Here is a 16,501-nt window from a genome sequence, read left to right as displayed (position 1 = left end):
AGTGACAGTGAGTAGGAAGCAGTAGACTATCATCTACTTCTAAAAGCCTGTGTGTATAGGGTTTCATTTGAGGTGACATTCAGTTTTGCACTTTATCTAAATATTGAAGGCCTAGACAAAGAATTAGGAAAAGATGGCAGCAGTTTCCAGACCTGTGCATATTATAATTTTTCTTTCTCTGCAGATGTTGCCCATAAGCTGAAGATCTATCAAGAAGACAAAGCACTGGCTACATATCTTTTGCCTTTTCAGTGCATCCAAATCTTCCGTGGAGATTATTGCCCATACTGTGTAGGCTAAAGGCAGTTTCATCTTTTCCTTTCCTGAGTACCAGGTGGCTCTTGGAGTCAGCCCTGAAACTGAGGTTCCATTTCCTGGTGTTGAGCATGTTCATGGGTGATGGACTTAGGCATTGGTTTGTCACATGTGTATCTGTGGACATTCAAGATTTTGGATCATTTCATGAGGGTTTTTCCTTTGACTGGATGCTCTGAGGACACCCCTGGGTCCATGCCTGAGATTGCCAGGGAAGCCTTAGGAAGGTTTTGACGTAGCTGTTGTTTTGAGGATATTCTCAAAAGTTTACATTTTCCTTTGACTAAGGCACCAATAACCAATTCTTTATTCTCTATTTGTATGACAATTTTCAATTCTTTGGCTCTGCTCTGAATTTAACCAAAATTGCCCTTTCATGAATAGGCTTTATTTTGAGTTTTGCCATTTTGGGTAAACCCTTTCCCCCTCCTAATTACAAATGATTGATAAAGTCAAAAAACACACTTTGGATGTTCTCCTTTTTCTCCTATTCATCAGGCATGTTTTTCAGCCCCATTTCCTGCTTTCCCTGTCTTCCTGGGTTGCGTTACACAGCCTGCCTGCCTCATCGCAAAGCAGCACCCAGGACTGGACTTTGCCAGCTGCCCCTCCCATTCACCTTCCACTGAAGTAAAGGGTTCTTAAAGTGGAAGAAACTTGTGGGCTCTATGATATACCTCCCTGTAGTTACATAACAGGCCAGGCAATTTATCATCTCAGCATGTATGTGTTCATATTTATGTATTAATAGTGATCTCTACCTGTGGATGATCATTCTCTTCTAGCCCTCTCTTCCCTCTGGCCCTCACTCTACGTAATCTGCCACTCTTCTGTTCTATTTCTCTTTTTTTATTTCAATTTTTTAATTTTTTAATTTTGTTTTTAGAGACAAGGTCTCACCATGTTGCCCAGGCTGGATTCAAACCTCCTGGGTTCAAGTGATCCTTCTGCCTCAGCCTCCCAAGTAGTTGGGACTATAGGCGCATGCTACTGTGTTCTCTTTCTCTCCCTACAGACTCTCATCACTAGGGCCCAAGGTGTGGGATAGTACTTATTAGTATCATTTAGCTGTTTTGTGGGTTAAAAAAAAATTTGGGGGGGGCGGTTTGCTGTTCTTCATACTTAAAATATTTGTTTCCTCTATAGAAATGTAATATGTGTTTTATGGTCCAAACAGCAAACTTACATATGAGTTTTTGTAACAAAACTTGCTTGTAAAAACTAGGGACCAGTTACATATTCCCTTTAAGATCTAGTCCTTTTTGTAGGTGATCAGCAGTGGTGTTAATGCAGAATATTTTCCTACCTCACATCATGAAAATTGAGAAGGTTATAGCCCTTCTTCGCAAACTATAAGTCTCCCTTCTTGCCATTGGCCTTTCAGACCTTGGAATGACACTGTCTGTTGAGTAACAGCATTCTGCTGTTGGCCTGGCCGTAACAGTTTGTTCATTCAGCAAATGTTTATGAGTGGTTACCATGTGCCAGAAACGTTAGCTGTGTTCTTCCCTGCCACCACATTGTAGTTTACTGCTGCCGGGGGATTGTACTCGGGCTGTCTTAGCATTTGCATTTGACCCTAAAATAACTCTTCCTGATAAGATTGTGCGATTTCTATTCACAGCTCTTTTTAGTAGACTTACCTTTCCTTATAGAGCTATCCTCGTTAGAATCAGGCCAAGACTCTCCTGTTAACCCCTATTATCTTCCTGTAGCTTTGATGGTGTCTGGGAGACTCCTTGGTGTAAGGCTCATGGGTGCCCGCCCTTGTTGTGGATCTCTTCAGTGGGTTGAGGGGTTGGTTGGCTCAAGAATTGTGCAGTAGGGCATTAAATGTAGCCATGCGTCTGCCCACAGTCCCTTTTCCAGTCGAGTGCCTTCCTTGATCTTTTTACTGAGCTACTTGTGTCCCTGATCCCCCATGTTTTGGGCAGGTTTCCTTACTGCCTTTCTGGAACCTGTCACCATCTCCCTTACTATTTGGAATTTGTTTTCCAATCCTTCAACAAACTTCGCAGCTAATTCTGTGTTTCAGAAGGGCTGGAGGTGTAGGGGAGGGATGGGCACCTGCCTTTGGGTCCTGATCTTTAATCAGTTGTTTGGTCTTCCAAGGGCCAGACAGTAATAGAGATTGAACTCAGTTCTCTAACTGTCTTTAGCTCCCAGAGTGGGGAGCTTAGAGACCCTAAAGCATAGTGTCAGCTCATCATTCTACTAGACTTTAAAGCTTTAGAAGTTCAATCTAAAGTATTCTGCTAACTCAGCATAAGCCAGTACTGTTCCTACTTGATCTCAGTCTATTCTAGCAATCTTTCTTTAGGAATGCATATAACCACTTAATGCAGAGAAAAGGGTGAAAGAAGGTTGAGGTTGTGTTTTTGGCTGTCCTGGTTACGGATCCTTTGGGCACAAGAATCAGAAATGTTAAAGCTAAAAAAAGGTGAGGGATGGGGAGGAGTCAAGGATGCAGGGTATGTCATGGCACCCAAGATGGGAAGTACAGTGGTTCTTGCATGGAGCTGAAACTGCAAAACTCTGTGCTTTTCCGTTCTCCTGCTTCACAGCCTGTTTATCAGCACGTGTGGTCCCAGAATAAGCACCCTGATCCTCAGGTCCACACGACCTTCCAACTCTGGGGATTACCATGAACAGATGGCCATTTCGGGTTCGTGTTCGTGATTCATGTTCTTAAGAAAACACTCAGCCCAGCACGTTGGTCAGGTGTCCCCCCCGACCAGTTGGCCTTACCAAGGAGCACAGAGACACGACAGGCACAGTGTGGGCAGCAGCAGCTCCTTCAGCTGGGGGAGGGGGAATTTCTCAGAGAAGAAAATAGAGACTCTGTAGATCCCCTCAAAAGACTTCTACTCTAGAAGTAAAGCTGCTATTGTCCTGCTTTTTTGAGAGTGGAAAGGCAGGCATGGGAGTGTGTCTGAGACATTGAGGAAATTCTTATTCCCTATTTTTCTTCCCATTACCAGTCTTGGCATCCAAGATTTCTTACCTCCCTCTTCAGGACCAGTCTGTCCTGTTCTGGAGCAAGTCTGCTCCTGGGTGGCATTCCTTAGCCTCCATTCAACCTCAGGTCTTTAGCCTTCTTTCGTGTTCTTTAGAGAGCAGAATCTAATAACGGATTCCACTGTGGCCACTGCCCACATGCTTCTGGCCTCTCTTCAGGTTTTAATGCTGAAAATATATTTATTCTGTGGGCTTGTGGCCCGTCTCCTCCATGCCCTCCTCCTCGCCCTCTCATTTGTCCCTTCCTATGTGAGGAGAGCTCTGCAGTAATGTTCTTAAACGAGCCTTCCTGGGTACCTCAGAAACTACTTTGTCAGAGCTAGTAAGGATATATGATAGTTGGGGCAGTTGCCAGGATAGAAAGTAAATGTAGATTTCCGTTTAGAGTTTTTACTCAGAACTAAACAAGATACCTGTGTCTTTCCTGGCCAATTGCTTTCATTTTAGTCCTTTACTAAAACTTTCATTCTTTTATTTTTTGGTTTTTTAAAAACAACACTTCTGCTTGCCTAAATCTTTTATATTTCTCTCATCCTAGATCCTGTCCTGAGTTGTAAGGCATTTCATACTGCCTTACTTAAAACTTTTTTAAAACTACTAGTCATTTGATACACACAGAAGTAACCTAATAATCCAAAGATACACATTGAGGCACACGAGGGAGGGTGGGTCGTCCGACTCTGCATTGGATATTCTAGTCTAGGCTCCTGAACTAAGGAGCAGAGGGACAGCAGTGCCATGTGCCTTCACAGTGTCCCAGGAAATCTAGGTTGGCTCCAAGGGGAAGTACCAGTGTGTTTCTAGGTTCTGGAAAGTAGCACAAGAGTGAGAGATGGGAAGACAGGGATGGGAGCGCAGGCCCTGCGCATTCATTCAGAGTCTGACGGAAACAGTGTCGAAGGGCCAGCTGTGGACTAACAGACTCAGCGGTGTTTGGCGATCTTGCTGCCCCTTCCCTACTACAGTGCTTAAGAAAAATGTGACTGACCACTCCCTGTGTTTGTGCAGAACAAAGGCCTAAGCCAGCCTCAGATCTCCTACTGTTTGGGCAGCAGAACAGATCAGGGTTCTGATTGCCTAGCCCCATATCCCGACGCAGTCCCAAAAATGAGCGAGAGAGGCCCTCCACATTGCTTCTCACAAGTTCTCCTTCAACTCCTGAACCAGACGAGAGGCCAGAGAGGAGGATTGCTCAATATGTGCTGTGTGCAACTCCTTAGGCCTTGCACCATTTCCATGCTCCGGCCCAGAAGTGGGGTGTGCTGGGTGCCAATGTGTCATCTACCTCTGACCCTGTTACGGGTGAGGGTAGCCATGCTCATGGGTGTCGTAAAACTTAAAAGGCAGAGAACTACTTCTGAGTCCGTAGGCCATGTGCTCTCTTCCATGACCTCTCTCCTGCTGTTGGGGTGAGTGGGTTGCAGGGCCCCTGAGGGTGGGCGCCTCCTGACCCACCCTGCTCAGCCCCAGTCTAGGCCTTGGAAGAAAAGCCTGACTTCCTGCTGAAACACGTGGTAGGGGCGTGGCAGCTATGAGGTACCTCCTACATCTGCTTTCTGGCTGTGGTGACTCGGGATTTTTAACCTTATATATCTTTTTCCTTTATTCAAAACAAAACAATTTTTAGCACACTGAAAAAAAAAAAAAAAAAGCCAAATGTTTTGTGCCTTTCTAAGGCAGCACTGTATCCCAGGCTGCATTTTAGGACTTAATATGGAAATACCAGAGTCTGAGCTCCTCTACCTTGAGTGTCATTGGTCCCCTAGAGTCTAGAGGACAGGCAGGAGTGCTCTCTGTGACTGGAGAGGTGGCATGCAGGTACAGTGTGTCAGTGGTCCCTTTTCCCTGCCATGATGCTTCATTGAAAGAAGGAAGCATTGTACCCTGGGTCCATTGGGTTGTTCCAGTCAGAAGCTTAGTTACCACGTTGACTGCTTTGTCTCCTGCAAGAAGGGACAGATGTTCCCCGGTTTCCAGGTACACTCTGGACCATTCCAGTGTCCCAGCCTCCTGATCATATTAATTACCCAGCTGCATGGAGAAGTGTAGGATGGACTCCCTGAGAAGGGGAGGTTGTTCCTTTGTCTGTCTTCTTTTTGCTGGATCCTGCATGTCTAGACCTCCTGCCTCCTTTCAGCAGACGTGGCTTTCCTTTCACTTGAAGGCTTCAGACCTAAAGCATTAAGCAGCTAGTGCCCTCTGCAGGGTCTGGTTTTCCCCAGGGAAGGGCAGCAAGGAGCACATACCAGAAGCCTGTCCTCAGTATTGTGACCCATGGTAGGTTTTAGCAAAAAAGAAAAAAAAAAGTTTTCTATACAATGACATTTTACTTATCTCTTACCCTTTCCTCAGTTTTCCCCTGCCTATAATTAATTAAAGACTTGGGCGAGAGAAACAATTCTTTTTAAAGTCCTCTTTATTCAAGATTTTGACATTCTTGGCCTGGGTGGGGCTGGAGAGAACTTGATGCTTTCTCCAGAATGAAGAGTCCTAGTTTGTATATCAGTGTTAAGAAAACAAAACAAACACTTAGATGAGATTTTCATGGACTATTTTAAAAATATGTCATTAATATAAAAAAATTTATATTAGCAGTATTTAATCATTCTCACCTGTAAAGAATAAGAAAAACAGAAGGTAAATATTCTTACAGAGAATAGCAGAGCTTTAAGATTCATTTTCATTTTAAGTCCATTTTGTTTTGCCAATGTATTAATGTTTAGAGGTCTGTTATACTAATGTTATTTATTAATTTTTTCATTTCCATACACAGTTAACTAAAGAGCTTTTTCAAGCACCCATGTCTGTAAAAAATATTTTTAAATAAAGTTTCTTTTGTTGTAGCAGACTTGCGTTCTTGCTCATTGGGGTGGGTGGCAGGCGATCCGCAGGGTAGCTGTAGACCAAATGCCACGGCCATTTCCTCATCGCAGGGAGTCTGTACTGCTGCCGGGAGGGCAGTTCTAAGTGACAGGAAAGCACAGGCCTGCGGGCCCTGCAAGCTGCCTAGAGCAGGGCAGCTTTGCTGCTAGGTAGAGTGACCACCTCTGTGCCGGAGAGCTGGAACCCTTTGCTCAGGAGCAGAGGTGACCCCTGACCCTTGCTACCAACTGCAAAGGCTTTAGTTTTACTTTGGGTGCAGCTGTGATTCCAGAGGCCCCGGTTTCCTTTGGCACCCATGATGAATAAAAACCAATGTAAGATTTCTGGGACAATTAAGCTTTATTTTTCATATATATATAAAAAGGAAACAATTTGCAAATTTACACACAACCTAACAAAACCACATATATATATGCATATATATACACACACACAGACACACACACGTGCGCCCACACACATACCACCCCCAAAGCTCTGGCCAGGCCCCTGTTTCTCGTCCTCAAGTACCATTCTCCCATTTGGGCCCTGCTAGGGTCTGGGCCCGTTAGCTCCGTTTGTAGGAGTTTGGTGCTTATGTAACTGCAGCCTTATTCCCCATTAAGGACAGTCTGGATTTCATCTCTGTCTACTTCCCCTACCTCTCAGTCTTACGTGACCTTTTGAGAGGCCACTGGTGGCCGAATGAATGCAAGGGGCTCAGGCTCATTCGCTTTAACTCGAAAACAGTGCCCGGCTTCCTCACGCCAGGGACATATCTTTTAAGGAATGTCACCAGTTCCTGACTTCTGCCCAGTGAAACAATGTGACAAAAGAGTCTGGAGAGGCAGACAGGAAGGTGGCAGCAGCAATACTGCAGCTGCTTCTAGACCCTGCTGGGCTGCCCTCCGAGCCAGCGTGAGCGCAGGTGCCTGGGCTCGCGAGCATCCTCCTCCCGTGAGTGGTGCGCTGCATTACCGCAGCCAGCCTTTGGGGCAGGGAGCCGGCTCACAGAGGCTATCCAGCTCAGTTGCTGGTGGAAGACAGGTATTTACAGCCATGTGTGTAGTGTAAAGAGAAAACACGTTCTGCAAGAAACTCTCCTACCAGAGAGACTGAGGCCCCCTCCGTGGGGTGAGCTTCCCTCAACAAACGGAGACGTGGTGAGTTGGTCCCTGGAAACGGGGCCTCCAGGGTGACGTCCTTCTCAGGACAGCTCTGGCCCTAGCCCACTGGCCCTCTGAAAGGGGGTCTGCAGGTGAGCTGGAGCAGGGGTCTTCTCTGCAGTCCCTTTGGAGGCTTTGGCTGGCAGAAGAGTGAGCAGGGAGCTGGGAACGTTCCAGGCAAGGAAGGGAGCTCAACGTGATTCAGTGGCTAATGCCTCAGATCGATGTATTTCTCTCCCTAAAAGCAGGTGGAGAGGAGAAGTAAGAGGGGAACGGTGCGACAGTGCTCAGAGTCGAAGGTGTGAGCACTAGGAGGAAGGAGGGATGGAAGCAGAAGCTGATGGACTTGCGGCAGCCTTGAGGGAAGCAGCAAGGGATGGGCCGGTGGGCCGGGGAGGGAGGGGCGGCCCCACATCTGGCTGTGCTGGTGAAATGGAGGCCACACCGCACGCCCAGTGCCCAGAGCCCCGGGCATTGTTCAGGAAAAGGTGATGGTGAAGGGACAGGGTCTTTGCTCTCAGTCTTTCTTCAGGGTCCCTTAGCCACTCGCCTCGCCCTGCCATCTGTGAGTCGTGTTAAGAAGGCGAGATGGGGCCTGCTCCCTACCTCAACAAAGAGGGATGAAGGATGGGAAGAGTTAGAACCGTTAGCCCTGCTGCCCCGGCCCCTGAAGACGTGTCAGGCACTGGCCACAGGAGCCGCCTCCTACCTGGTCTCCTGGAGCCCTCTTGTCACCGTTGCTGCCCTGTAGGAGGCCCATCTCTTCTGGGAGCTTATCTGACTTAACTTCAACTACAAATTCGCTCTTACGAGACGGGGGCAGCGTGCTGGGAGGAGGGAGGGAGGCGAGAGGTTGGCACCTCAGGGGCAAGGGAAGGGGAGGGCCCGTTGGGAAGGACATGGGTGGATGATGGGCGCTCTGGTGCTCTGGGGCCAGCCCAGGGCAGGGAAGGGAAAGGAGATGTGGTTGACGGAAGCTGGGCAGTGGGCAGCAAGGCGGGGAGCACCCTGACCCAGCATCACACTCCTGCTCCTAAGGGGTGAGTGGGCTCTGGGGCAGGTGGGGAATGTCCCTGAGGAGGCAGCAAGCTGGGTGGCAGGGAGCTGGGGAAAGGGGCCGGCGCCGCGCTTACATCTCCTGTTTGCCTGAGCGCCCGCAGGGCAGCTTGCCCTTCTTGTAGAAGAAGTAGAGGACGGCGCCCAGCACGGCCAGGACCAGGATGCACACAGTCACAGCCACGATGACCACGCCCTTGCTCTCCGGCTCTGGCAGCTTTTTCTCTGTTCCGCAAAGACAGTCCTGCTCACTCCCTGCCCCGGGCTGCCAGGTTGCCATCGCTGCCCCACCCAGCCCAGGGTGATGGAAGATGGGCCGCTACTCACCTTTCTCAACAGGGCTCTCTGGGGAGGGAGGGATGCCCCGGCGCAGCCCTGTTCTCCTGCCAGGCCTGGCTTACCTGTGGAGGTGCTGTTGGCTCTGGCATGAGGACTGACAGTGGAAGTGCTGAGGCCAGTGGTTTTGTTGGAGTCTGGTGTGAGGGTGGTTAAACTGACTAAGAGGCAGAGGGAGGCGGGTTAGGAAAGCACAAGTTAATGCCCGTGCCTGGGCGTGCCCCTGCCATCCTCTGCAGGGGTGCGGCCCTCACCCAGCTCCAGGAAGATGATGGTGGTGTTTTTGCCCAAGGAGTTGGAGGCCATGCATTCAGCGCCTGTCGCCAACAGCTCAGGGGTCACGAGGACGTTCAGGGTGCTCAGGACACGCTGCGGATCTCGCTCTTGTTCACTTGCCTACGAGGAAGTAGGCAGCTCAGGGGGCGGGGAGATCTCCGGTGCTGGCCGCAGAGCCTGGGCAGGGATTAGCCAAGACGGGCCTGCTCACCGTGCCGTTGACATTCCAGGAGATGATGGGCCGAGGATGTCCGGACGCTTCACAAGACAGATTCCACGCTGCGTTCTCTTTCACCCACACCTTCCTCTCCTTGAACGCCATCCACGGGGGCCCTTGGGGAGGCAGGAGAGGGTGAAGCGGCAGACTTGGCTAGCCCACCGTCCCCTCCCCACCAGAGCACCCCAGGACCGCAGGTGGCTCTTTGTCCCCAAAGAGCTTAAAACCACCCCGCTTGGAGTGACCCGGTCTCTGCCCAGAGGGCCTCACCAAAAATGGCCACGTTGACCAGCTGTGTGCGGTTCAGGCCGGGTACGCTGGGCGCGGAGGCCACGCAGCGGTAGCCTCCCCCTGCCTCCCGCTTCAGGTTGTGCAGCTGCAGCGTGGGCCCTGTTTCCAGCACCTGGCCTGTCTGGGGGTGAGAGAAGGGTCAGAGGGTCTGGGAAAGAGCGAGCCGTTGCCACCCCCAGCCCCACCCACCCGTTAGCCCCTCGCCTCTCAGCCGCAACCCCAGACCCGCCTGGTACCTTTTCTCTGAGCCACTGGAACTCGAGGGGCTGGTTACTGTCTGCCTCACAGCTCAGGGTGAGGCTGCCACCTTCCTGGCTCTCAGGGGCTGTGGGACTCACTCGGACATCAGACACATCTGGGGGCACAGTATTAGTGTCAGCCCGGGCAGGGCAGGGCCAGTTCCCTATTGCCCCAGCCCGGTCCCCCTGTCCTGGGCCCCCAGCCCCTCACAGTTCACCAGCAGCTCCTGCGGTTCGCTCAGCAGCGATGCCATGGTGTGCAAGTCCAGGCCCTGGCATTCATAGAGCCCACTGTGTTCCTTCTGGGCGGGCTCCAAGACCAGGACCCCGCTGTCGTTGATTCTCTGCTCCTCCATCTCCCTGGTGCTGGGGTTCTGGGGGAGATTGGAGGGTGAACAGAGCACACCCCCAGCCCCTCCACCCGGGTCTCTGCCTGCACCCCGTCTGCACTCGGCACAAAGCCCGCCACACCTGCTTGCTGATGCTGAAGTGGGGCGGAGGATTGCCGTCCGCCAAACACCTGATTTCCACGTGGTCTCCTTCCTTCAGCACTCCCACGGGCTCCACTTCCAGCCACACTTTTTCTGTCGGGTCTGCACAGGCAAAGGAGGGCGCTCTCAGCCCAGGAGTTGCCCCTGGGCTGGATGAGGACGGCCACCGCGAGTTTCCAGCAGGCCCGGCCCTGGTGAGCCGAGGGCCAGGCGAGTACTCACAGAAAACAGGAACACTGACTTCCCTGGATTCCTTCATGTGGTTCCCACTGGGCAGCCGGTAGTTGAGCTCACAGTAAAACTGGGCATCTTTGTCCTCCTTAACCAGCTGCGCCTTCAGAACACTCTGCAAGGTGTACAACCCACTCGACTCCACGATCTGGGACGACTGAATGTGGACCCCTGGGCAGGGAGGAGGAGGAAAAAGGCTCAGCCTCAGCCCCACCTCCAACCACACCCTGTGGTCTCCACAGGGGTTGGCAGGGAACCATCTAAGGAGACCCCTGCCCTCTGTAGAGGGCCAGGGACACATGCAAGCTGGAGACCCTTCAGCCCAGCACTCTTACTTGGTAAAAGTGTCTACCCTCAGTATCTACCATAGAAAAACATTTGCACATTGGCACATATACAAGGATGTGTGCAAAGAATGTTGCAGTGATCAAGAAAAATGAGAAACCCTCTAGACACTCACTAACGGGGATGGGTAACTAACCTACGTTATATACATAGTGAGGAAAACTCAGCAGTGGGTGAAACACTCAGGTAGATCTTAACAGACTGACCTCGACAGACGGTACAAAAGAAAATCTAAAACAATGTACACCATCCAATACCACTGAGACCCCGGTTTCTCAGCCTCAGCACTACTGATGTCTTGGGCAGGATTCATTCCTTCCTGTGAGAGCTGTCCTGCGCGCTGCAGGGGTGAGCGGCATCCTGATTCTACCCACTAGATGCCAGTAGCACCTCCTCTACTTGGGACCAAAAAATATCTTCAGACATTGCCAAATATCCCCTCTGGGGGAGGGGTGCAAAATCTTAACCCCTGGTTAAGAACTACTGATTTAGATAACTAAAAACAAAAGCCTATATATTTCTAGAAATATTTATATATATGAGAAAATCCATAGAAACAGGCTTGAAAGAACACACACTGACTGATAGCAGAGGTTACCTCTGGGAGCAGGTGTGGGGCAGGAAGAAACTCTTCCTTCTAGATTTTCTATACAGCTTAAATTCTTATGAAAAAAATTTCAAGCATCACTTGTGTAATTTTTTGAAAAAAGTAAAAAGCTAAAAGAAAAGCACAGCTTTTAAGAGCAGAAAGGGCTACTCACGGTTCTTCTCCTCCTTCAGAGGCCGACCGTTCTTGTACCAGATGACCTGAGGAACGGGATACCCGTTCCTCCCCACACAGGTGGCAACCTGAGGAGGACAGGGTGTGAGTCCCCTGCCTCTGAGCCCCCGCTGAGCGCCACCCTGGCTCCTGCTTACCACCTGGCCAGCCCAGCCTCTCTCACCTCCTCGGGCTCCTCACTGTTCACAGGGATGCCCAAGACATTGACCTGGATGTTTGGCTCCTCCGGAGCTTCTGCAAGGGAAGAGGAAGGAGGAGGGGCATGGGACCACCACTTCCCGCCACCCACACGACCCCGGAGGCAGGAATAGGGGTGACTCACTGTAGACACGGAGCTGGATGCGGTGCTCCTGGGACCGAGGGCGCTTGCTCTGGCACAGGAAGATGCGCTCATCGTGGGGGGTGACTTGAGTCAGGGCCAAAGGACCCCCTCTGCCCTGGAGGCTGAGCCGGTGCTGGTACTCCCCAGGTTCGCTCTGGCCCTGGCCCTGACGCACACGGAAGATAAGCGTGGGCTTCTCCTTGTGGACCTAAGGGGAGGGGACAGAGAAAAGGTGGGGGTTCCGGGGCTACACGAGGGGGTGCCTCCCCCCACCAGCTGCTCTGTAGGGAGCCCAAGCACTCACAGAAAACCAGTCCACGTGGCTGAGGTTGCCTTGCGAGTGGGAGGGGCCGCACTTCAGAAGGGCCGTGCTGCCCACTTCCACCTCCACCAGCTCAGGCACGGGCCTCTCTGCCTCGCCAGGCACACCTGGGGACAGGGAGGAGGCGCACCCCCAGCAGCTGTGTCAGTTCCAGCTGCTCTCCATCTCCTTCCCTCCCGGCCTTGCTGCAGCTGTTCTTCCTGCCACTTGGAGGGTCTCAAGAGGGCCCTGTCCTCTCCTAACCCTCAACCACTCCTTACCCCTCCAACATGGGGCCAGCCCTCTCCCAGCCCAGGGGATCCCCGGACCTTGGAGCAGAGACTGAGCATCCGGAACCTCCAAGATGAGGCTGGCAGAGAGGGGCAACCCAGGCTCAGGGCCAAGGGGAAGGCCCCTGTCCTTCCAGGCCCCCTCCTCTCCGAGTGAGCTCAGAGTGTGGGAATGCAAGGCATGTGCCAGGCTGGGGCACACAGGCCCCTTTGTGTCCCCACCCCCAAAGGAGGACATTGCCACTCTACCTTCTGCCCCCCAAAATCCCTTCCACAAACCCCCACAAGACCTAAGGGTCCCCCTCTGGACAGAAGCTCCCATCTCATACTCCCTAAATGGCACCTCAATGAACATTCCACACAAGGGCACCTCAATGAACATTCCACACATGTACTCAGGGGACCCCATCCTGGGAGTATGCTGAGAATGGAGGGGTCAGAGTCTACCCCAGGGGTCAGGGCAAGAGCCAGGCAGTGGGCAGGAGTGACGTCAGTGGTGCCAGCGTGCTGCCAGCCCTATGGAGAGGTGATGTCACTCGACACCATCTGGCTGGACTCTGGGATGCCTGGGTTGTTGCCTTGGGCTGGCTCTGGGACAAGGAGGGCAGGTAGAGTGGTCTTCAACCCAGAGCAGAGTCCCCAGATCCCTGACTGGCCTCCCCAGAGCTGGACCTGCTGCAGCTGTAGAGCCCGATTTAGCCCTTTCCCCAGAAATAAAGTCAGCCAGGGAGGCAGTACCCTGGAGTACCCCAGGGATACGGCAGACACTGGGCAGGAGGCCAGCGACTGGGTATTGCCTAGCCCGCCCCTTCCCCTGCCCGACAGCGGCTGGGACCAGGGAATGGGAGCCAAGAGAAACACGGGACACCGCCACGGGCCATACAAGGGCAGCGTGGACCCGGGAGCGCCCGCTACAAGGCGGACCCAGAGAAACGCTCCGAGGTGCCCGGGCGCTCTTTCCATCTGAATGTGGTCCCCAAAATAAGCCTGCGGACGCTTCCACTCTGGTAATCTTCCATCCCTCGTCTCTGCCACCTGTGATCCAGTCACCCGGGGAGGTTCGAGGTGACCCGCACCGCCTCCCCCGACCCCAGCCCCTGCCAACGCCCAGCTCGGGCGGAAGCCGCCATCCCTCCCCTTCTCGCTCACCTCCAGCCTGGCGCGATGCCCAGGCGGGAGAGGGAGGGGGAGGGTCGGCGCACCCCCTCCAGCTAAGGACGCTGCCTTTTCCAGCAACAGGCGGGCGCGGAATTCAGGATTTGGGGATGCGCTCTAGCTGCGCCTCGGGCCACGGCTCCAAATGTGGGCCCCCAGAGTGAACACCTGAGGGACAACTGCCCCCAGCGCCCCGAGAGGCTCGGCTCCACCCCTTCCCGCTCCCGGCAGCAGCCTCCTCACCGCCTTCCCAGTCCTGCTCCCGGGATACTCTAGAATCAAGGCTGCAAACTGGCTGCAAAGAAGAGGTGCACGCGCGCAAGGCGCCCGGGGATCGGGGACCCGGGGAGGAGGAGCGCCCTCCGGGGAGCAAAGCCCCGACCTCGCCGCGCTGCCGCTCTGCTCCCCCGCACGCTCCGCGGAACACCCCTGTCCGGGCCCTGCGGGGCGCGGGCCCTCAGTGAACTCACTTACCCGCGGCGGGGCGACAGCAGCAGCAGGCGGCGAGCAAGAAGGCGCAGACGAGCCGGACCAGCTCCATCCTTCCCGACCGGAGGGCGCGAGCCAAGTGAGCAGCTCGCGGCTGCCGGGGGCTGACGTCAGGGGGGCGGGGGAGGGGGCCCTGAGCGCCAGGGCCCGCCCCGCCCCGCGCAGCCCCCCGCCCCCGCCCCGCGCGCCGCAGCCCTAGGGGGCGGGCCCGGCGCCGCGAGCCCCGGAGCTGCGCCCACGAGCGCCGCGGGAGGAAGGCTGGAGCCGGCCTCCCAGCCCTCGGTTTGGGAAGGCTGAGGGGCCAGTGACAGGTGTCTAGGGGCCGAACTGACTGGCCCAGGCGGCAGCGAGGAGAGGCTTGCCCGGATGCCCAGAGTCGCTTCGGGTCGCAACCAGCAATGCTCACCCCTGCTCAGTCCATGTAGCCGTGGAGGACCTTCTGGCAAAGGAGCAGCAGCGCACCAGGTCCTCGGTGTCCCCAAGGGACCTCTCATTCAGGCTCCTCTCCCCTGCCACAGAGAAATCGGGCCAGCCTCGGTCACTTCCCAGAACGATTGCACCACTGCGGCAGCCGCCGGCCTGGCACTGCCCCTGAGCCTCGTAGTCCTGGCAGTTTTGGGGGAAGAACTCTGTGCCAGGTTCCACAGACCCCGAGGTACCTGTTTGGGGAGTGGAGATGGTGCCTTCTGGGCTGTCCCTTCAAACCCAAGCTCCTGCAAGTGTGTCTTTGACTAGAGAAAGGAGGGAGGGGGCAGAATTCACAAGCCCAGGACGTCCACACTCGTCCAAGCCCAGGCCTTCAGAATCCTGTTTCTTCCCACTTCACTCATGGAGCCTTGCCTGGGACTCAGTTTCCTCTCACCTGAATGAAGGAAAGAGGGAGAAGAGTTAATGGGTCAGGGTCCCCAGATTGACCCCTGGAAACCTGTTATTGTTCCTGATGGTTGAAAGGTACCCTGCTGCATTGCTCTGCACGCCCCCCGTTTCTCTGCCAACTCCACTGATTGTGGATCAGCAGCCCGGGGAGGAATCAGCCGGGTGCAGGCAGCCACACAGGAGTGTGGGGAGCCCTACAGCTACCCTTCCCCCCAAACTCCAATTTCTCCTGGGGCTTCTGGCCTCTTGAACCTCTAGGGAGAGGGGTGGGTTCTTGTCTCATGGAGCCCTCAGCACCCTGGCCTCAGGAAAGGGGTCCTCCTCTGCTGGGACTCCTGCACTAGGCAGGGTCACATAGGGGTCTGGGTCTAGGGTGGAGGTCTCTGCCCAACAAGGCAGCCTTTCTGCTGCTGGGGGAGGAGGAGGGTGAGGCAGCAAACGCCAGAGATGGCCAGGTGACTTGAGAGAATGCTCTGGGGTGGCGTTTTGATGACGCAGAGATGACTGGCAAACCACATAAGCCTTGTCTTTCAGGGCCTTGCTGACCCCTGTGCACGAGTCTCCAGCCAGGGACTGTGCAAAGCCAACCAGCCAGGCCAGGGGCCTGGAGCCTGGAGCCCAGGGAAGAGAAGAAGAGGAGGGCCTGGCTCCCACCCCTGGAGTGAACGTATGGACTGGCCCAGGGCCCAGAGCGGCTGGCTGAGCATGTTTGTCTGCTGGGCCGGAGTGGGAATGGCTGAAGGATGCTGTCTGCCCTGGCAGGCCGGGCTGGGCATGGAGCTGGCTTCCCCGCCCCACCCCCTTCCCTTCACTTAACACCATTAACTAATCATTCTCCTCTCTCTGGCCTGGAAACAAAGCCAGCTAACCACCAAGGACAGTCAGTTCTGAATTCTTCTTCCGTTCTGAGGAGAATGAAGCCAGGTGGGGGTGGAGGAGCCCTCTCTGCAGTGAAAGAGAAATGAGAGCCCAGGGTGACATCCCTGCCCCCTGCATAACCCCCCCAAACCAGCACATAGACTGGCCGTTAAGGAAGGCAGTAGCCTTTGCTGTCAAGGCAGCTCAGGAGTCGGAGGGAGAGGTTAGGGGACAGACAGCTTTGGGATGGCTTCACAAGAGGGATGCAGTTTGGGATTCCAAACCAAAGGAGGGTCAGGACCTTGCAGAGGATTCAGAGGGGACAGGAAGCAGGAAGGATGGGGAGTGGGGGCAGGAGGTGAAGAGTGCCAGCCCTGAGCTCCTCCAAGAGGCCAGGCAGAAGTGGAGGCGGCAGACGCAGCCAGGGGCCTTCCACCCAGCAGAGGCCTAGCACCTGCACTGGGTGGGAAGCAGCCTGGCCCTGATGTAGGCCAAGGCCAGACTGGGGGCCGAGTCTAATTCTGTGCCTCACTCTCCTCCAGGAGGGGGGGCCGGAATGCTGCTTCCCTCCGCTCCCGTGGTAGAC

The 16,501-nt window shown here is 54.1% G+C and overlaps 1 protein-coding gene across 2 annotated transcripts; it reads right to left on the bottom strand.

Annotated features, from left to right (window-relative positions):
• Positions 1 to 7,125: 7,125 nt before the first annotated feature.
• Positions 7,126 to 14,266, bottom strand: MCAM (melanoma cell adhesion molecule). 2 transcript variants are annotated; one of them, XM_069468823.1, is made up of 16 exons: positions 14,167 to 14,266; positions 12,251 to 12,375; positions 11,947 to 12,154; positions 11,788 to 11,858; positions 11,605 to 11,692; positions 10,490 to 10,669; positions 10,248 to 10,369; positions 9,988 to 10,150; positions 9,774 to 9,892; positions 9,517 to 9,658; positions 9,241 to 9,362; positions 9,008 to 9,149; positions 8,819 to 8,914; positions 8,495 to 8,642; positions 8,071 to 8,188; positions 7,126 to 7,599 (listed from the first exon to the last, which is right to left on the bottom strand). In XM_069468823.1, the coding sequence occupies exons 1-16, from the start codon at positions 14,231 to 14,233 to the stop codon at positions 7,570 to 7,572; spliced, it is 1,941 nt and encodes a 646-aa protein (XP_069324924.1). In that variant the 5' UTR covers positions 14,234 to 14,266; the 3' UTR covers positions 7,126 to 7,569. The 2 variants fall into 2 exon arrangements, with proteins under 2 accessions (XP_069324924.1, XP_069324923.1); XM_069468822.1 differs by lacking the exon at positions 8,071 to 8,188 and having other exon boundaries at positions 14,167 to 14,233.
• Between the last annotated feature and the right edge of the window lie 2,235 nt (positions 14,267 to 16,501).

The sequence above is a fragment of the Eulemur rufifrons genome, chromosome 6 (genome assembly GCF_041146395.1).
Source record: "Eulemur rufifrons isolate Redbay chromosome 6, OSU_ERuf_1, whole genome shotgun sequence".
Classification (NCBI taxonomy): Eukaryota; Metazoa; Chordata; class Mammalia; order Primates; family Lemuridae; genus Eulemur; species Eulemur rufifrons.
The sequence above is the reverse complement of the archived record's forward strand: the minus strand, read 5'-3'. Positions and strand labels throughout refer to the sequence as shown.